Raw genomic sequence first — 21,158 nt, 5'->3', positions numbered from 1 at the left:
TAATGGACTTTGAGATTTCATTTGACTTTGACAAGGAGAGAATAGAGATCAGGAAACCTCATTAAACCGTGTCTCTGTATGAGCATGTTTATACATATCTCTTTGTACTGGTGCCGTTTTGACGGGAGATTGTTACTTTCTCTCTAAAGTTATTGTATGGTGACTAGCAGCCTTGATGAACTTGATAAAACACTTCCATGCTCCAAATCAGATGTCGAAGCGTCCTTGAGCAAGACACCTAACCCCCAACTGCTCCCCGGGCGCCTCTAAGGCAGCCCACTGCTCCCACTGTGTGGGATGGGTAAAATGCAGAGAGCAATTTCCTGTATGTGTAAAATAACACTAAACGTATTTTACAGCGTTGGCGTGTTCCTGGTGTTTGAGGGTGGCTTTCCTTAGTAACAATGTGTTCTTTCATTTTTGCCTTCCCAGGAGCTTTCTTTCTCTACTCCAGCCTGGCTTTGCTTGGTTTCTTCTTTATCTACGGCTGCCTGCCGGAGACCAAAGGCCGCCGCCTTGAAGAGATTGAAGCGCTGTTTGAAAACAGGCTTTGCTCCTGCGGCGCTACTGATTCGGACGAGGCGAGGCAGGTGGAATACATCCGAGTCAAAGGATCAAACTACCATCTATCGGACAACGACGCATCTGACGTGGACTAACGGTAGAGCGGGAGTTTGGTTAGCCAGTGTGATTACTTAAAACAATGCGGAGTGTAATGTAATATGTTCATCTTTTTTCTCTATGTATGAACTGATGAGCCACTGGGTGGTTAATTTCCACAGTTGTAAAGGCCTTTTGCCCTGGGCAGGAGGTGAGTGTGTTCACGTCCTATTCAGTCAAATTGGTGACAAGTCAATGATGCATTGGCCTGAACTAACGCCACAGCTGGAGTCCCACGTGGTTTTGTCAAGAGCTACATTTCCCACAGTGCTCTTCAAATATCTAAATAAATTAAAACAGACTTAAACATTGCCTTTTCCACTCATCACAGGCAGAGTTTCTTTTTAGGAAGGCTAAGGCAAGGCTGTCGAACACACAGTTTATGTACAAAATACAAGGGACATTCTTCCCTCAGGAAGTCCACCCACCCACTCAAAAAAGGCTGCAGATTGGTATCAGTAAGATGTTCCTAATACTTTGAACAGTTGTTGCCTAAATATGTAATTTATGATTCATATACAATCTTGTACGTACAATATAAAAAGTAAAACCCAGCCATTGGGTCAGCATACGTTTCCATAGAGAACTTCATTTAAAAAGCTACAGTAAATGTGGTCTTGAAGCCACAAAACTTTTGTTTGTATGACATCATTTGTCATACATTGTCGATTCGTAGTACCATAATGCCTTTCTATATGAAACACATCTCAGTTACATGTTGTTGAAGCGTGTAGCACAGCGCACTAATGTCACTTCTTTGTCCAATGGCTGTGTATTTTTATGAAAAGCAAACACCAGAGATGTATAGTGTTTTGTTTAGAAAACTGGTGTTAGTTCAGTTGGTGCCTAAATACCCCACCCTTCAATATAGTAGCACTGAAAGGAATACACGTTATCTTTATTTGTTTATTTATTTAAATATTATGTTGTGCCAAAGTATCGCTCAAGAATTCTTTGTTTTGTCACATAAGTGTCTTGTCACTTCGACAAAACCCTTCAATATGACCCCATGTTATCAATACGTAATGTGCAGCTAAGACTGGATTCATATTAAGTCTTGACTTGTATTCTGAGTATTTATTTCTATCCGTGACATAATATTAGTGCCTGTATATTGTGAAGGTCCCTAATGGCCCTTTTTCTAAGGTGGATGTATTACATCATGTTATTAAGTAGGTCTACATAGCTTTTTAAAAGTATTTGTATTACACCTTTGGTAGATGTTATTTTTTTTACTATAATTTAGTGTGTTTTTGTCTTCCTCCATAGCCATATGTACAAATAGCAGAGCATGTAATTTACGTGGTTCTCCTGTCAAACGTTGAGTTGGCTTTAGCGTGATTTACTGATGTTGTTTTGTCAAAACTGTATGAGGTTTCACCTCGTTAGTGAGATACACATACATTTCTGTGTTTGGGAGTAGACTACGGAGTAACTTTGTGTATTTAATCAAAACAGGTAAATAATGCATAATCAGGCTGCACTGTTACTGTATCCAGTTACCTGGTACAGTTCCAGCATTTTTAACACAAGGGTCCTTACCCTTTGATAAGATAAAATACCTCTTTTTAAGAATGAACTGTTCAAATATGAAGCTGTTCATCAAATGCCGTGGCACAATGCAATGAAATTTTCAGTGACCCGTCAAAGTAGTTGGAATGAAGTAGCGGATTTTGAATGTGAAGGTTTTGTTTTATGTTGGATTTTCACTTCAGCAAGTCTTTCGACCAGGCCAACTTGTTTTATACTAGAAAGTATCATTACAGGTGAAAAAGACACAGAAAATGCTCCATAACAATGATTGTGTAATTATTCTTGTGTTGACCAAAATATTTAATCTGATTGTTTCAGCTGTTGACATCCAGTTGTGTTAACGCTATCCTCTACTGCGGTTAGGGACATTCAATGTGCACTTCCCGTGAAATGGTTGCAATTTATTTTCTATGTGAACCGAGTATTTGTGTTCCTACGGGTTACGAGGAACTACAAAAATTCCAATAAAAAAGTGCTGTATAGTATATTTAATTCTTGTTTGAGCTGTATATGTTTTGCTAGAGTTTATATTCTATATAAAAAGTGGATGTCTAATATGTATATGGAGACAGAAATAAACTTATGAATCAAGAGAAATGCTTTGGGAGCTTTATTTCACTCTTTCGTAATGCTTAGAACACTTTATGTGGTTTGTATGCTTAAAACAAACTAGGAAATAATGCTTAGAATAGAAATTTCAAAAGAAAAGAAAACATGCACTGAACAGTCATGAAAAGGTTCCATTCATCTCCCTTTACTTTGTAACTTCCTTCCTCTGCTTTAGTAGGAGCAAAATGTCAGCTATTTCCTGAAGTGTGTCAGCATCCTCTGAGGGTCTGTCAGCCCCGGTGAAGGATGTCACCTCCTCTGTCGCTTCATTCAAGGGGCCTTTCATCAGACGGTCATTTTCGTGTTGTCCCCTGTCATTTCTGACCTCTCTTGTCAGCTTTTCTGAATCAGAAACAACAGCGTAGAACATGTCAACAAACTTCCTGTGATACTTCCTGTTATTTGTCATAGGAATATTTAGAATTCAACAAATCAAGCACTTTTGGCTTCTTAATTTACACGCAAAGTGGCACCGCCTTTCACTATGCTGTTATACCTCTGCCGTCGCTCATGCTCAGAGGATGAAGGAGGGGGTTTGTGGGAGTCTGCGCGGTCACGCTGTCATCAGAGCTTTTGTTTGTACAGCTGCTTCCCGACAGGGAACCAGCCCCAGATTGCTTCTTGGTCCAGGGCGTATGCTTCTCTCCACTCCTCCACTTGTGTGACGATGGCGTGTGAGCGCTCGGCTTCACAGCGGTGTGAGTTTGCCTCCCTGTGGCTGGATGCTGCACTGACACAACAACAGGTGGCCAGCAGGAGTTGAGCACAGCGGCTTCGTCAACAACAACGCTGCACTGGGTTGAAGCATTACGCGTCTCGGCTGCAAGGCAGTCGACAGTTTGAGTGCCTGCGTCTCGGGTTTTGTTGGTTGTTTTATTGCATGCACAAAGCTCTGATCTCTGAGTCTGAGCCAGATCGGGAGGCCTGGCATGCTCAAGTGTGTCTGTTCCTGTCTGTTGGCTGCTACTTCCTGAGGATTTACCTTGGAACACTGCGGCCTCCTTGGCTTCCTGATTATCTCTAAAGTTCAGCAGGGGCCCGGTTTTGGTGGGCCTTTGTTTCGGATTCCCCTGCGAGCCCATGAATGTTTTCAGGGTATCTGCACAAAAGGCATGGTCCAACTTTGAGGAGGTAGCCTGAAGATGTGGCTGACAACCTTGTTCACCCTAAAATGGAGTAAGAAAGGGAAACATTGGAGTGTTCATAAAATGTATTATATAAATATTCCTGACATGTGTTGATTAGAGGATTGTTTGTCTGTTATTAAAGATGACGTTTTCAAAAGTAATGACGGCAGTCACTGGCCAAGTGATAATTCACACTCACATAATTTATTTTGTGATGCAATATTTAAACTAGACTGTACTGCGGCTCGGCACTCCATGTGCAACAAATCGCAACATGGACAAAACTTCTTAGAAGAACTTAACTTACATCATGAGAGTCTGAACTGAAGTAACCTCGGCTACAAGAGTAGCTTGGCGAGCATTCACGGCCATTCATGTGCCCACTGTTGTGCTCAAAACATGCTGGAGCAGGGGGACAAAACTTACAAAAGTTCTTGTCAGTGCAGTTGGAGAGCTGTGAATGAAACGGAATTAACATGTAAAACCGCAACTACCCAACTACCCAAGTACTCTCATACATTCCTCCATCGAGGTGGATGAACGGTTATGGCGAGAAGCTCCATAGAACAACTCACAGTAAGGAGAGTACATGGTTGAAATTTTATTTAATCGTCCATCAGATCTTTACTGTTGCTTTATTTTAATTCAGCGTTAGAAACGCAGTTAGAAACTACCACCAAACGGTTAATTCAACACACTCACACGCATGCGATTGCTTCCTGCCACTTCTATAAACTGTGAGCCAGGGACAGATCTGAAAGGGAAGAGAAACAAAAGACAACATAAAAGAAAAGGCTACGCTATATCAATGATTTAAAATAAGTTGTGTGTGTGTGTACAAAATGAAAGAGAGGAGATGGTTTATTGATTTGTAGTGTCATTCTCACTCTGGCTCTGGACTTCTATAAACGACTCTGGCTGCTGTGGGGGGCTCCAGCTGGTTGAGGGGTGGGTTTGAGCCACAAGACCAGGGGATACAGTCCTTCATACCTCTGGGCTGCGAGAAAGGCCGGAACAATCAAAATAAAATCTGTTTGGATATTACATTAGCATAGAAACGCTCCCATTGTATTATCCATCTCTCATGGGAGCGTATTGTTAGCTCCAAGCTTTAGTTTATATTGGCCAGGACCCAAAAACGTGTAGATAGTACTACGCTTGTTATGTCTGCAGTCGATCCAGCCATCATCAAATGTTACAAATACATATTGATTGTTTTCTTGAAATAAGCAATTATTAAGTGTTCTGTATGCTTAATAAATAGATTTGCACATAGTGAGGCTCTTGAATTAGGAGACAAAAAATAATAATAATTTTGTGGTTTGCACATTGTACATAATATGTCAAGTTTATAAAGCTACATGTGAAATGGAATTTTGCCATGTCTGTGTGCGTAATGTGATTATACTAATGTAACATAAACTAAGCTGCAGGAGAAGTGGGGGAGGGGGTCGGTCATGGGTGGCAGGTAGTCGTACACGCTGTTGTCTGAGAAATGCAACTGCTGAACAGGAGACTGCTGGGGAGCAGATACACATGTGGCTTTTTAACTAGAGGGTCCTTACAGCAAGTTATCGCTAGATCAATCATAAAAATAACATTCTTATCTATCGGCAATGTTCTTGTCAAAAATTAACTTAACCTCCATGTCATTGACTGTGGTGAGAAACTGGCAGATCTGAAAAAAAAGGACAAACAGGCAAACTCTACACAGAAGGCCCAAGTCGGCCGGTGTGTTTAACCAAGAATGTTTTCTTGTTGCTTGTGGGGTATCAGTGCTAACCACCACTGCGCATATTTTCTAAAGAATTAAAAGTGCTATATGGATTAATGGAATGTGACTAACCTGCCCACACTTAAAGCCTTGAGGAAGAGCACACTTTCTTTTTCTCTGTCCTTGAGCACTAGACATTGAAACAGAATACACCAGACCACACAATGATTGTTAGTAATTCATTCAGTATTAATTCATAAGGTGATGGAAAATGTTTGGGGTGCAATATACTGGCTTTATATAGCTAGAAATTGCCTATTGAGACCTAATTCATAGGCTGTAGGAGGCAGCACTTGAATACCATGTTTTAAAGTTGAGCAACCACAAAACCACCACAAAGAATATATGCAGTTTGGAAAGTGTATTTGATTAAAGAGAACGTTGATATAAACGCCAATATAAACCATTCTCTAGCTTTACCTATACTGAGGATCGCCCTCAACAAGACTCAGTTGTGACGGCGAGCAGGGGCTCATTGGGAGTGCAAGGGGTCCATTTCTTTTATGCTTGGGTCTTCCTTCACGGTCGCCAAAAAACGCGACTTTTGGAGGATCTGAAAATCACAAACATTATTGACTGATATCATTTGATATATTTATGATGAGTATGAAGAGCACATGCATTGGGGAATTTGTAATCACACATAGATAAGACACAGGGAATTCATATTTGCAAATTATTGTGTATTATGTTATTTTTAATTTGATGTTCTACTATTTGAAACATACGTTACATCTTTATATACCCATAATTGTTTTCCCTTTCAGCTGGTTTAATTTTTTGTTGTTAACCATACCATAACCGTTGACTTGTAATATAAATGTGTAGTTTGTACATATCACCTTTAATTTCTTTCTTAGCAGCAATCCGGTTGACTATAAACAAGGTCACCATGTCCACACTACCAGAGCTTGTGTCTCGAGGGGATATTGGTGGAGCAAGTCCCAAGTTTTTCAACTTTAGTTGCATTTTTTTCTTTTCAAAGAAGTCCTATGGGGGGGGGGGGGGGGGGGAGCAGCGCCAGTTGACGTTAGCTCTAAGTATTCGAGGTTCAATATTATGTATTTATGTAAAGTCTTGCAATTGTATTAGCTCTCTCACCCTCTGCTTTTTTTCATTATTCTTCACCACAAACCGGTTTCTGAAAGGAAATATGTTACACTGTTAACGTTAGTTAAGCTAGCATGTTACGTTAAGTTAGCTACTAGCCTAATGTTAATATTAGCACGTCAATTTAACGACAATAACGTTAACCTAAGCCCCTGTCCTCTCCTACCTTGAACCTCCAACCCAGTTCATCCCCCACGGGTGTAAAGTTAACTGTCAATAACGCAACGGAAACCTCAGTGTGGCGACAACACCCTCAGGGCACATTAACAATGAAAAAGAGGTGGTGAGGTAAGTTCACGTTAGTCACTGAGCTTTTACGTTACTCAAAACAAAAAGATGCGCGAGGAACCACCACTATTCTTTCACACGCGACTTTTTAAGTTTTTTATTTTTTTGTAACCCCTTTTTGTAAAAGTGGACAATGTTACATACAACAATATATAATAATATAAGCGGATATAAAATCGATGTTTGACATGTAACGTTATTATATCATAAATTACAGTAGATACAGACTCTTCGTCATGTCCATCGCGCAACCAATCGTCGTCTTGTGCCGGGGGCGCGACCAATGAAAAAAGAGTATGCAATCAAAGGCGGAAGTAAGAACCATTAAGCCATCAATTTACCTACAATAAACTACAATTTATCCGGAAGGGAGGCAAGTTAACTCACAAAAATAAACCCACACATTGGACAGGTACGGCTTGAATATTCTCCTTTCGTTGGGGAAGTTGACCTTGAGTTTTACTCTGACAACTGTAACCGGAAGTTTACTTTGTGTTGTATGTCGTACTTGACACTTGTACAGCAAAGAGCAGGATGTAGCGGTACATGTATCGGGCTTGCTTCGTATCAATCCAACCACCAGAAGTCCGTCTCTCTATTTATGTCGACGCGGCGAGTGGGGTTTGTGGTATGGGTAGTGTGAGGATTGTCCACGGAGACGACTAACGTTTGAAAAATGTCCAACATCCTCGATGCGGCGTCCAAAGTAAAATGGGACCGCACGGCTGCTGCGAAGAGAGCCGTGTTTCTCGCAGCGGCTGCTTACGGTGTGAAAACACTGTACCCCATCATCTGCAGGCAGATCGGCAAAAACAAGGACGCCAGGAGTAATCGCCGGCCTTCAAAGGCGGAGAACGGCTCCACTTTGTCGGTAAAAACACAGATATCTGCTGCAAATGATACGACGCCGTCGCCTGGCGTAAATGCGGAATTTTTCAAGCAGATCCTCGAACTTGGCAAGATCCTCTTTCCCAAGCTTGTGTCCAAAGAGCTCGGGTTGCTCTCCTTGCACTCGGTAGCGCTGATATCGAGGACGTTTCTGTCCATCTACGTGGCCAGCTTGGACGGGAAGATCGTCAAAACAATAGTGGAGAAGGAACCCAAGAGATTCATCTTCCAGCTGATGAAATGGCTACTCATTGCCATCCCGGCCACTTTCGTCAACAGCGCCATCCGGTACCTGGAGTGCAAACTGGCTCTGGCCTTCCGCACCAGGCTGGTGAACCATGCCTACCGGACCTACTTCACCAATCAGACCTACTACAGAGTGAGCAACATGGACGGGAGGCTCGCCAACCCGGACCAGTCTCTCACCGAGGACGTGATGATGTTTTCCCAGTCGGTGGCCCACCTCTACTCGAACCTCACCAAGCCAATCCTGGACGTGGTGCTGACCTCCTACACGCTGATACAGACCGCCCGGTCCAGGGGGGCCAACGCCAGCGGGCCGACCCTGCTGGCCGGGCTGGTGGTCTTCATCACGGCCAAGGTCCTGCGTGCCTGCTCGCCCAGATTTGGCAAGCTGGTGGCTGAGGAGGCTCATCGGAAAGGCTACCTGCGCTATGTTCACTCCAGGATCATTGCTAATGCCGAGGAGATCGCATTCTACAGGGGACACAAGGTATGCATGGCTGGGTGTGAGGAACAGTGAGGTTGGCTGAGCTGTGGCCGGCATGCAGCAATGTTACAGGCAACCACGGGGCGGTATTGCGTTGTGATCAGTGCGGAATACACCCACAAAAGTAGATCCTTATGCTACATTAATGGAGCTTGATGGTCTGAATGAGTGCCATTACATTCATGCTATTTTACATAGACATTTATCTTATTCTGTAATAGACCAATCAGACAATTACATTTCTCTATCTATTCCAACCTTCGCACTTCCACATGTCAAATCTAGCTATAAACGTGAGATATGAGGTTATCTTGATGCCGCACATCCAATCACACAGTCTCATAAATGCTGTACATGTAATTAAATCCTATTTATAATCACACACATGCAGGCCAGTTGATTGGGACCTCAGCCTATATTGCTTTGTGTTTTAACTCAAAGTTCACATGTCAAAGAGAAATGCAGGAGGTGACCGTGTTTGTGTATTGGGATGTGATGTCCTTTGGCAGGTGGAGATGCGTCAGCTACAGAAGTGCTACCGGGTTTTGGCCGAGCAGATGCACCTGATCCTGTCCAAGCGTCTCTGGTACATCATGGTCGAGCAGTTCCTCATGAAGTACGTGTGGAGCGCCTGTGGGCTCGTCATGGTGGCAGTGCCGATCATCACGGCTACCGGCTTCGCTGACAACAGTAAGGAGGCCTGAGGAAACCTAATGAAATCTTCTGGAAAGCACTGCCTTTTTTTGGGGTGCGCCTAGAATAGTTTGTTTCATTCTGTCGCTATTTGGTGGTAGCACGTTTCACAGTGTACCTAAAGGTCATAAGCATCTCCAAGCCAAGCAGTGTCTGCGTCCTCTAACCCTAACCCTTCCCAAGCCAGTAGCTGCACATGTCAGAGTGTGTTGTGGATGGGTTCACAGGACAGGATACAGAATTACACTCTATCATCTCAATCCCTCCCCTGTCTCACTCTAGAAACAGCAGACGGGCGCACGCATGTGATGGTCAGTGAGAGGACGGAGGCCTTTACCACAGCCCGCAACCTCTTGGCCTCAGGCGCTGACGCCATCGAGAGAATCATGTCATCCTACAAAGAGGTGAGGACTCTGCATGCTTTATGTAATTTTTTCAATAGACACATAAGGGAGTCACACATAATGCAGACTGGCCATCATTGTTGAGAAACGTAATGCTGGGTTATCTGTGAGAGATTCATTAACCCAGCTTTTGGCCATTTGACTCCTTTTCAATGCAAAAGTTATCTTTATGTTATATTATGTAAAATATAAAGGACCATGTCCTCCCTTGAGATAGTTATCAAAGTCTTGATAACTAACTTCATCTCTTAATCGTCGATAAATTATTTAGGCAGAGATGTCAAACATCCACTGGTTGTCTTCTTTAATGTTTTTAAATCTCTTAAGTTATAGAGTTCAATCAGACAAAATAGTGCATTTCATTTTTGGGGGGGTATTATTTAATTGACCAGACGATTCACTGATGAATCCATAAATGTGTTACACTTTATTACTACAAATATGTGTTCGCTCTATCCATGATCAAAAAAGCTGGCCGTTTCTCAGAACATTGTTAGATGACGATTTGTCAGGCTAGAGTTTTACATCACGGAACAGATGTATGAGCATGGTCGGGTCAGTCACTGAGTTGGCTCAGGGTTGAATTGAGAAGTGGTCCAACAGATGGGTGGGCGGATGAATGGACAGCTTGGCTGAATGATTGACAGATGCATACTGTGCAGTCATCTCTCTCTACTTTTCCTTGTGTGACGCTCACCGTGCATGCACTGTAATTTCTTGGAGTCCTCACCCAAAAAGCTTAGAATCATTGAATGAAAGGCCTTGTTCATCGAGGTCCAAATCCCTGAACACTCTGAACATATTTTAATCCTCCCACCCCCAAAAAAACAAATAAATAAATAATACAAAAAAGTAGCAAGACTCTTTCATGCATTCTTTCTCTGGCTGCATTTTGTGGTTCAAAAGAGGATTTGGCTTCAGCACACTAAAGCTGTGTTGCAGTGCAGCCTGTGTCTTTTACCACTACCTCCCTCAGACACACACGCACACACACAAGGCCGATTTTACACATCCCACAAGAGGCTAAAACGTGCGTTCCAAGGCGATCTCATCAGTAACGTGTTGTAGTGCAGATTTTTAACAACTCTCGTCTCACTGTAAGTTTCTGACTTGAAGCACGTCGCTTGAGGATACAAGTTTTAACCTGCTTTTCGGCTCCGGTCCGAGTGTGTTTTTAGAACCGTGTTGTTGTCACACGTGCAGCAGCGAGCAAGCCTCTGCACGCAAGGCCTAGAGAAGTGTGAGTATGCAATTTACCAGGCATTAGGTAGCAAGCACATCCCTGCAGCTGCACGCCCCGCACCTGCCTTTGTCTGTTTCAAAGGACGGTGTGTGGTGTGTTTGTTTGTCGAGTGTTATTTGTGTGAGTGGTCGGATGGTTCTATGACCGCCCAGTTTGTGACTCACTTGAACTCTGATTTGAGTTTCAGATTTCATCTCAAGCCTTATTTTATTAATAATTAATAACATTTCTGTGATTATTTGTTGTTATCTTTTCTTTTCCTTCTCCAGCGATAACCGTTGAAAAGGGTCTAAAGTCTTAAAATCCAATATTTATCTAGATATTTTGTACAGTTTACTCATCATTGTTCTACAAAACATTTTGCTTGCCAATACTACCACATAGACTGTTTCAGATGCTCCTCTGATATGTGTTAGATCGCCTGAGATCTGATCATAAAAATAAACATGTAAACCATATCCTAGGCATCAATTGTTTAGGTCAACAGAGAGCGAGAGAGAGAGAGAGTGTGTGTGAATGTGTGTAATGTCCAGAGCCTCTTCCCTCCCTTTCAGGCTTAGCCTAGCTGTGAATAATCTACCATCTGTTACTCTTTCAGCTTGCACTTCTGCATCTATTTCTCACTTTCCTTTGAAGCATGCGCTCAATTACTTTTTAGGTCAGGTTTGGTCAGATGTTTTTAACAACGAATCCCAATAATTCCAGAGTAGGGCACACCTTTTGGATAAAAGTTAAGTAAAGTTTTGCTGTCGACGAAGTAGTGAAGCTAAAGGTTTGTTGGAGTTTTAAATGAGGCTATATAATTCTGATTAATCTACTTACTAATTAATATCTCCGTCACCAATTTCTATAAGGACAAAACACCAGTATTTTATGCGTGCGTCCCTCCCTTTTCTTGGACATGTTTTATTTTATTTGTGGTTTGTGGTGTTCCTTCTTCCATCTCTAACGCCACACCTGGTTTCCAGGAACTCACAGATTTGGTGTTTGTTGTTTCATGTAATCAAGCTGTGTCACCACCTGCATTGCCTCGCCGCAGGGTGCAGCGCTGGATCTAAAGCAAGAAAGCAAGAGGAGGATTTTTTCCTCTTTGTTTTATTTTTCTGTCATCTGAGCTTCATTGGTTGCTTTTATTTATATATATATATATATATATATATATATATATTCTCTCTCGCTCTCTTTTGGTCTTATTTTCCTTCTATGCTCAAAAGCATTTGTGTTTATTCAAAGTCAAAGTAGTAGTAGTGTGCTTATGCCATGTTGTGCTGACTTTATCATTGTCTTGTCAATGTAATTATATTTGGATGAATTAGGTTTTATCATTATTTGCTATTAATTGAGATGGTGTGTCCAAACTGTTACCTGGTACTGTATATATATATATTTTTTTTTTCTGATTGCAATGACTATTCAAATGAGTGGACATATTCTACTATCTACATAAACCCTGCTAAATGCAAATGTACCCCTAGTTATGAATAAATACTTTAACATGCAGTGAGTTTATCAGCCCATGACCGTGACCTGTTTGAAAACGTGGTCCTCTACTGGGTTGCGTTCATGTTGCACTGACTTTTCCTCGAGATAGCCTTTGACCCTTTGGTGTTTGTTGCGACAGGTCACAGAGCTGGCTGGTTACACGGCACGTGTCCACAACATGTTTGTGGTGTTTGAGGACGTCCAGAAGGGAGTTTACAAACGCTCCTGTGTGTCAACCACGACCGGAACAGAAAAGAAGAGCAAGCCTGAGATGCACATAGATGGACCGCTGGAGATAAAGGGTAGGTCTGATCTGCTGTATGCACACCCAAGCCTCCTTCCGTGTTAGAGTGTTGCTATGTTGGGCAACTCTTTACCACATCCATTGTCTGCGGCAGGAGGCAGGCTAGTGTTTTTGTTTTTTATTCAAAGTTCAGGCATGAGCCAAAGCCTTATCTGGGGCAACGTGCATGAACAGAAAAAAATCGATGATATTACACGCAATTCACAGTATCATGGTCAAAGGTTGGAATCATTGCACATTCCCTTGTGTAAAAATCCATTTTTAACCTCATAATTTCTTGTAGTATTATCCCTTCCTTCTCCAATGCTTATAGATCAACAGAGTCTAATCCTCATCTTCTGCTCTCATCTAACTTCATTCTTTTTTCTATCTTTGTCTTTCTCTCTTTAGGTGAAGTGATAGACGTGGACAAGGGCATAGTGTGCGAGAATGTCCCAATTATCACGCCGAATGGAGACGTAGTAGTGTCCTCCCTGAACCTTAAGGTAAAGCAGCTCCACTCTTATCTCTAAAAGCACCCATTTATGTTTACTCATGTGTGTTTACAGTTGCGGATTTTCAGCTGTTCTCCGAACCATACTCCAACTCCCCGAGGGTTGTTTTGGTCTATGGGGAGTTTATTACCATTTCTGAAGAGTCCTCTATGGTCTCATCAGGAAACAGGGTTTTAAAGATGTCTTGCTCCCTTCCCTTTTTGGCTAGGAGGACATTGCGCCTAAAATCAAAGATCAGCGCTGACAAAAGAGGGAACTTTCCTTTTTGGAAAAATTGCGTTGTCAGAAATCCTAGAAAGAGGATTGCTTATGAACTAGCGGTAATAGGTCATCAGACCTCAGTGAAGGTTGTTAATGTTTGTAGTTTGTACACCTGCTGACATTGAGCTGGTAGATAGCAAGGGAATCTGTTGAGTCTGTGCTAATGCCCACAAGTTTTAGACTGTGTTTAAAGGTCATACACCAGAGGTTCATCTACTTCCTTCTTTTTTGTTTTGTTTCAATGACCCGTTGAAACACATGGCGAACTGCTGCTCTGTTATCCAGTTAGCTTTAGGTAAACTACAGGCATTTAGGATACCTCCCAACACCTTGCTCTAACTTCAGAGACAGAACACTTAACTAAAATAAAGTGTGTTCCATCTGAGGAGACATTTCTCCACTCTTCCTGTGTTGACATCTCGGATGTCCTCTGTGTAAACTTAAGTAGGCATATGCTGTCAATAAAGGGCTGCACGCTCACTGTTGCTTCCTATCTTTTCAGGGTGTTTTATCTGTATGTTGTTTGAATGAAACTGTGGTTTATTCTTCATTTCAGGTGGAAGAAGGCATGCATCTATTGATCACAGGGCCTAACGGCTGTGGAAAAAGCTCCCTGTTCAGGATCCTTAGCGGCTTGTGGCCGGTCTACGGCGGTCGCCTATACAAACCCTCTCCGCAACATTTGTTCTACATTCCTCAGAGGTATACACAGACACACAAACTGTACTACTACTAATACTATTTTTATGAAAATTCTACAGCAGGGAGGTGTAATAAGACAACTGTAGAGCTTGATTATTGTACAAATGAGCTCTGCTGGTAATGTAATCCATTGAAACCAGGCATGCATGCGAGCGTGCATGCATGTGCGTACTTGTATGCATGGCGGACAAAGAGAAACCAGAGCTCTGGCCACTTTTAAATATTTACTACACGGTACCGGGCTTGAACAACCTGCAGTTACAATCCTTTCGCTGATGTATTTTTCTCCGTATTGTGGTCATTTGCCATTAAGTTGAGCATCATCACTGTACCAGAATCTGCCATGTGTCCCTCATGCTTGAGTTATTTGATCTGAAAGGTAGCTAGACATAAGTGACAACTGACCTTTTTAGGAATAAAGAAGTAGTTGATATTTCTGGCAGCAGAAAATTAATTAGCACTCATTTATGAATCAATTCATTTTTTGAGTAATTTCTTAGCAAGTATTGTGAGAAAACATTCTCTGCTTTTAAAGCTTCAGGCTTTTCTATTTTTCTTTTTATATACCATCAAATGCACAGTATCTTTTGGTTCTTGTACTTTTTATTTGAGAAGATAAGCTAAATTTCACCGTGGGGACGTTTGAATGAAGCCAAAACAAACGCAAAGACTTGAAACCTGACATGTATTGACAACACATTAGGATGTGTTTTAAATACTCTAAATGGGTAAGGATGAGCTATAAATACTCTATACTATGCTATAAATACTTAAGGTAGCAGGAGGACTGAACTGAAACTCCAAGACAAACTATCAAATGTAATCTTACCCATGGTTGCTTTGAGTTGCGGACTCCGCTGACTGCCTCCAACAGAGCTATGACTATTTAGGATTAGACCAGCAATAGGTGTCTTCCCTTCTCAGTTCTTGTTTCTAAACATGTGCACCTTTTGTACGCACACACTTTGTCGGCTGCGTGGAGCACTTATTAAAATGAGGGTCTGATGAGGTGTGTTTGTGTGTTGGTCCAGGCCATACATGTCGATGGGTTCACTTCGGGACCAGGTGATCTATCCAGACTCGGTGGAGGATATGGCTGCCAGAGGCCTCAGTGACAAGGACCTGGACATCATCTTGGACATAGTCAACCTCTACCAAATTGTCACCAGAGAAGGAGGTAGGACCCTACTGAAGACAAGTTACACATTTTTTTCAGTGAAAATAGAAGATTGGAGAATTCACTACAACAAAAACAACACTTGGCGACATTAATCTCCTGAAAAGTAGTGAAAAATTAACTATATAACCACCAAACAAAGATAACAGTCAGCCCAACCCAATAAACCAGTAACCGGACAGATTAGACATCTTACTTTTATTTATTTATTTATTCATTTATTTTACAGGGACAATGCACACTAATCAAAAGTTGTACTGTAAATAAGCCAGAGTTAACCAGAGAGACTAGAGAATTGTTTTAAGGCAGCCAAAAATAAAAAAAAATACTTTTGTTTCCTCTTTCCAGTGTTATTTTGACATTTACATTTTTGAAAGGCTTGTAAAATTTCCCAAGCACAGCAGCTTAGCTGGTGTTTGTGAGATGAGACATTACCAGTGTAATGCCTAGGGTATTACTTACACTGCCAGTCTTCTCTCATAACTAAACAAACACGCCTATTGTTGTGAACACTCAATGAAGCCCTGAGCTGTGAACAGGGCTTAATGTATGAATGGCTGCACTTGCTGAGAAAAATCTTGATCGCGCATTTAATCATGAAACTGCAAAGAATTTAGAAACGTACAGATAGAAAAGTTGTTTACGACTGGTTAAACCTTTTGAATAAAACACCATGCCTCTCTCGCTGTTGCTTTCGTAATGAGTGTTGGTTTGAAGGCTTTATAGAAACTTTTGTTAAACCTGTCTGTTTACATTTCAATTGTTCATATCAATGCATACGATGCACTTTTTATAAGCTCAATGTGCAAACTATGTAATGCATTTCAGAGTTTCCAAAGTTGTGCAATGTCTTTCTTTACATGCAGGCTGGGATGCCGAGCTGGACTGGAAGGACGTGCTGTCAGGAGGCGAGAAGCAGAGGATGGGCATGGCTCGCATGTTCTACCACAAGTAAGGCTCTCTTTTGCTGTCACTGCGGATAGTTTTGCCTCTAGTGTGTCATCTGGCACCACCATCGGGTCGGGATTTGACATTCGAACCCCAGCTGCACACAGTGTTTATTTTCTAGTGCCAACGAATATTAGCATGCTGACACGCTAAACTAAGAAGGTGATGTTGGTAAACATCAATCTTCCTGACTACCAGCATGCCGACATTGTTATTGAGAGCACGTAGCCCTGCTAGCGGTAGCATTTAGCTCAAGGCCCACGTGTGATATGGCGTACAGCTTGTGGCTAGTGACTGCTGTTTTAACACTTCAAAATTGTTGTTTGAGTGGTGACAGTCAGTGCTGCTCCTGCAGTCTGTTTTTTCATGCTTGTCCGCGTCGTATTCATCAAAGCTGCTATGCTAGCCTTCAATCAACAGTGGTTCATTTTCTAACTTTGTACATTAGCTAAATAACAGTCAGTCACTGAAGTCCCCCACCTGTGCTTACCAGGCCTAAATATGCGCTGTTGGATGAGTGTACCAGCGCTGTGAGCATTGACGTGGAGGGGAAGATTTTCCAGGCTGCTAAGGACGCCGGCATCTCTCTGCTCTCCATCACACACAGACCTTCGCTGTGGTAAGACGCCTCACACATGATGGCAGTACAGAAATATGGTGCAGAGAACCTCTGCTCATTGTGAAAAATAGTTTTCTAACGGGACCAGCCACCGTAAAGTTGTAAGTACGATGTACACGCCGGATTGTAAAACGCTGCTTCAGCGCAACGCGTTGGTCCCTCGCTCATAAACTCTCCTCCTCGCCCTCCAGGAAGTACCACACCCACCTGCTTCAGTTCGACGGGGAGGGAGGCTGGCGCTTCGAGCAGCTGGACACGGCGACGCGCCTCTCCCTCACCGAGGAGAAGCAGCGGCTGGAAACCCAGCTGGCCGGCATTCCCGAGATGCAGCATCGCCTCAACGAGCTCTGCAAGATCCTGGGGGACGACTCCGTCCTCAAGACGGACGAGGAGTGAATGGAAGGGGAGGCCCAGAGGAGTAAAAGAGGCCCAAAGGGGGAAGAGAAGAACGGCCGAGAGACAAAGAGGCCATGAAAGAATCAGAAATCTGTCGGGGTTTGTTGTTTTCTTTTCTAGATGTTTTTCTTTTGCTCCAAACATCTCTGGTTAAAGCAGCGGAGCTCTCAAAGCCAGTCTCTCAGCTCTCCCTCCCTCCTCTCCGTCTTGTTTTAATCCCTTGGTGGAGGGAGCCCAGTGAAGTGGAATCACAAGTATTATCCCTTATTCTTACGCACATCATGCGCATACTCGGTTGTAGATTTTTTTTTTTTAATGTGGTTTTAGCGCATGTCATTTTCAATATCAACGTGGCAAAAGCGGATACAAAACAAAAGTAACCGAGATAATTTATTTGTTTGCTTATTTTATTGCACTTTAATCTGATTTTAAAGGGCTGTTTCCGTTTGTTGTGGTAGCTCACAGTAAAAGAAGGTGATAGCTGTATTCTGCTGGAAAGCTTTTAATGTAGAAAATATCAATGTCCGCAGCAGTATTCCACACCCGGTATACTGGGTTGTGCACAATCCACATTTTGTTATAATTTAGCAGTAGATTTTACTTTACTCGATGTTGCCTCCTAGTTATTGAGAGGTCAAAAGAGACTATTTTTCATGATGTCACAATCTGCCTTTGTTTGATTTTGTGTGTTTCGTCGCAGTACAATTCCTCTTTTTATACCTCATCTTCACCCTTGTTAGGACCCTGTATCACAGATGTGGCGCTCATTCGCCACCAACAAAGAAAAGCGAGCCCTCCGAGGGTCCATTATTAGAGCAATTAGTGATACAGTTCCAACTCCAGAACTATTGTGTTCTGGCTTCTGTAACAAATAGTCCTACATATACTGTACATGGGTGAACAGGTAGCCATTTAGATGATACGCATATACCCATCAACCACCTTTTCAAAGCCCCCCTCCCCACCACAGTGCATGCCAGATGCCTGCTGGGACTCTGCTTTGTCAGTGGGGCCGGTTTGGTTGCACATTCTTGCAGGATGCTATAGGAAAATGGGCTAAGACATTATGCTAATCTACTCCAACATTTCTGGACACTTCCTAAAAGTTAGAAGAAATACTCTGCATTTCTCAAGTGGATTAGCTTTTAAAATAATGAAGTGAATTGATATGCTGTGCTATTACTCCTCATGTCATTATGTTATACCCATATGAGTTTGGGTATAGGTTTTTACATCATTACTATATTAAAACATGGGGCTAATATTTAGTAGCAGTACAGTTTTAATTTTCAGCACATTGACATCTTTGGGTTTGGTTGGTTTTCCTAGTTTCCTAGCCCACGTGTTTGTTACCAGCAACTCTTCTGAAGCTTTTATACTGTGAAATCTGTGATTTGTTACATGAGCATTATTTTTGTTGTCATCATCAACAACAAAGAGTCCTAAATGCTGTGTGTTCTCATGTGGTGGTTCCAAGCTGTGGTTGTGACTGCTCTCCCAGTCTGTAAATGTGCGGGTGCTCACTCTACTGCAGAAAGAGTCTTGAGGAAACGTAAATTAGGAGGTTTTCTTTAGTGGTGGAACTAGAAGAGGAGATTGGGGTGATCATTGTATTGTAATAGCAAAAAGCACCTAAAATAATCCGTCCTTCATGACACTCTTATTAAATTACAGCAATTTAAATTTGCCAGAGCGCTTTTGGGACATGAATCTGCTAATATCTCCATGTATTTGCAGGACACAATCCATGTCACTCTCTTATATCAAGTCATCTATTTTGTTATCATGACTCTGTGTGGTTAATATGCCACCGTAACTGTAAACAGAGAACAGACAATCAGTCACATAAAGCAGCACAGTACGAACTCGTGCAAAGCCCTGCCTCCAACCACACCTTTCGGCTTGTTATTGTCTGCACAGAAATAAGTAAATGAGTACCGGTTTTAGGTAAATACACCTGCGTCAACTGCTTTGTTGTGGAACTCATAATGTAAATAGACAACTTTGTCTCCCTCCGGCCTTTCGTTAGTCATAGCTGGAGATGCATCCAAAGTGCAACATCTTTTCCCCCTAGAGGCTTTTACGAACCACAACAAGCCTTTCGGCTTTTAGAGTACGCCTCCATTTTGCAGCCCTTCTCTGCTTAGGAAGTTGGCTGCTAGGTTACAAAAGGACAAATGTAAAATCTCTCGTCCCTCAGCAAAATTTGAGCAGACTAGAAATGATTAATGTTGTTATAATCTGGATTGCAAATAAAGTATTGTTGCTTTTGCTTGCCAGGCAAGAAAGCATCACACCTGCAGGCCTTTTTGGAAAAAGTTCTTGTTGTGTCTCCGACTCGGGTTGACAGGAGGCCGGACAAGCCGCTGAATGACACACGAGTCTGTCACTGGAACATGAGGTCACCCTGTGTGGCATTCATAGGCTTTATAAGTAAGAACTACTTTTAGGTCGTCTTTTAAAGGACTGGATAAGAAACAATGAGGTGCCATTTTTTATGTTTTGTCTTGGTATGATTTGCTTAATGAGGACCCTTTTGGTGCTATCTTGTTTCTGCTGCTGTTGCGCGGCCACAGTAGTTGTTGCAAGTACAATATTTTAATAACTACTAACTTCAAGATAAACATGTCTTTTGATTTTATCTTTTAGTATGGCACCTCATTATTTCTTAGCCCCCTTCAGAAAACTGTGAGGTTTGGCCTCTAGGGCCTACTGCACTGCATGACCCTACTAAATACTGTTAATACTAACGGACACAACTTTGATATTGAAAGGTTCCCCTAATAGATTCCCTTCATAAGTAATCAACTGAATGTATCCATTATGTATGATAAAGCATCTCTTATGAAGGTTATACAGACAATGAATTCATGTGATCAGGTCATACAGGTTCCCTTTTTGGTTTGATAATCAATCATTTTATTACTGTGTTGAGTTGTGGATGTGACATTATTTTCAGCGCAACCTGGTAGGGGCTTGAATTGTGATTCACTGTACATGTGGAGTGTGAAACAAAGAATGTTGGTGTAGGACAGAACAACATGACCACAAGTACAGTAGTTCTCAAAGCCAGGGATTAGCCAGAATTACAGTTTGCAATCAAGACTCCCAGACATAACTATTTTTAACTTCTTAAATTTCCTTTATATGGATCTCATTATGCATGTGTAGGAATCTGTATTCTTTAACCTTTGAACCGGAAAAGGTACATTGGCAAAAAGGTAATCTGTATAAAATATTCATATGCTACGATCACTTTATGTTGAAAGATGAAGATGTATTTTCTTGTTAATAAAAACAATACAGTGCAACCTCAATTTAAAAAAATGGGCCTTTTGCATTTTTTCACCATCGCTTTCTGGTACAGAATTTACAACATAATGACTCAAATAAATGATAACGTGCTTAATATAGCTATACCATCACATAACATAGATTTCATCCTAATGTTTAACATTGAAGTCATTTTTTGCCTAAATATGTGGTTTAACATTACAAATAGAAGCATTGGAGAACTGATGCAAACTTCAGAATAAACTTGTTACATATAGTATTAAAGATGAACCTGACACAGCAAGTAAGTGAAGCCACCTGCTGGTCAACAAGGTACATGATCTCTGTGAGCGCTACCAATGCAATAACAGACATTGACCACAAGGTGGCAGCCACGTTCGTTTATTGCCGCCTGCTGGTCAACAAGGTACATGAGCGCTGTG

General features: G+C 41.9%; 3 protein-coding genes across 6 annotated transcripts in view; 2 read left to right on the top strand and 1 right to left on the bottom strand.

The window, feature by feature from the left end:
* The window catches only part of LOC119210574 (proton myo-inositol cotransporter-like), a 42,650-nt gene extending 40,103 nt beyond the window's left edge, over positions 1–2,547 (top strand). For both annotated transcript variants that reach the window (XM_037460733.2, XM_037460732.2), the window contains one exon: positions 433–2,547. In XM_037460733.2, the coding sequence (XP_037316630.2) occupies positions 433–659 (227 nt within the window). In that variant the 3' untranslated portion in view covers positions 660–2,547. The remainder of the gene's footprint in view (positions 1–432) is intronic.
* A 395-nt stretch (positions 2,548–2,942) lies between these two features.
* LOC119210577 (uncharacterized) lies at positions 2,943–7,406 on the bottom strand. 3 transcript variants are annotated; one of them, XM_037460738.2, is made up of 11 exons: positions 6,980–7,406; positions 6,805–6,844; positions 6,546–6,693; positions 6,124–6,256; positions 5,776–5,833; positions 4,817–4,926; positions 4,632–4,683; positions 4,237–4,383; positions 3,785–3,968; positions 3,299–3,532; positions 2,943–3,144 (listed from the first exon to the last, which is right to left on the bottom strand). In XM_037460738.2, the coding sequence occupies exons 1-11, from the start codon at positions 7,000–7,002 to the stop codon at positions 2,948–2,950; spliced, it is 1,326 nt and encodes a 441-aa protein (XP_037316635.2). In that variant the 5' UTR covers positions 7,003–7,406; the 3' UTR covers positions 2,943–2,947. The 3 variants fall into 3 exon arrangements, with proteins under 3 accessions (XP_037316635.2, XP_037316633.2, XP_037316636.2); XM_037460736.2 differs by having other exon boundaries at positions 3,299–3,968; XM_037460739.2 differs by lacking the exon at positions 6,546–6,693 and having other exon boundaries at positions 3,299–3,968.
* Positions 7,407–7,625: 219 nt separating this feature from the next.
* LOC119210573 (ATP-binding cassette sub-family D member 2-like) lies at positions 7,626–20,759 on the top strand. Its single transcript, XM_037460731.2, has 10 exons — positions 7,626–8,722; positions 9,229–9,409; positions 9,695–9,816; positions 12,681–12,843; positions 13,236–13,330; positions 14,157–14,302; positions 15,334–15,479; positions 16,346–16,430; positions 16,921–17,046; positions 17,238–20,759. Exons 1-10 carry the CDS (start codon positions 7,778–7,780, stop codon positions 17,440–17,442), a joined length of 2,214 nt encoding a protein of 737 aa, XP_037316628.1. The 5' UTR covers positions 7,626–7,777; the 3' UTR covers positions 17,443–20,759.
* The last annotated feature ends 399 nt before the right edge of the window (positions 20,760–21,158 follow it).

This window comes from Pungitius pungitius, chromosome 2 (assembly GCF_949316345.1).
Source record: "Pungitius pungitius chromosome 2, fPunPun2.1, whole genome shotgun sequence".
Taxonomy (NCBI): Eukaryota; Metazoa; Chordata; class Actinopteri; order Perciformes; family Gasterosteidae; genus Pungitius; species Pungitius pungitius.
The sequence above is the reverse complement of the archived record's forward strand: the minus strand, read 5'-3'. Positions and strand labels throughout refer to the sequence as shown.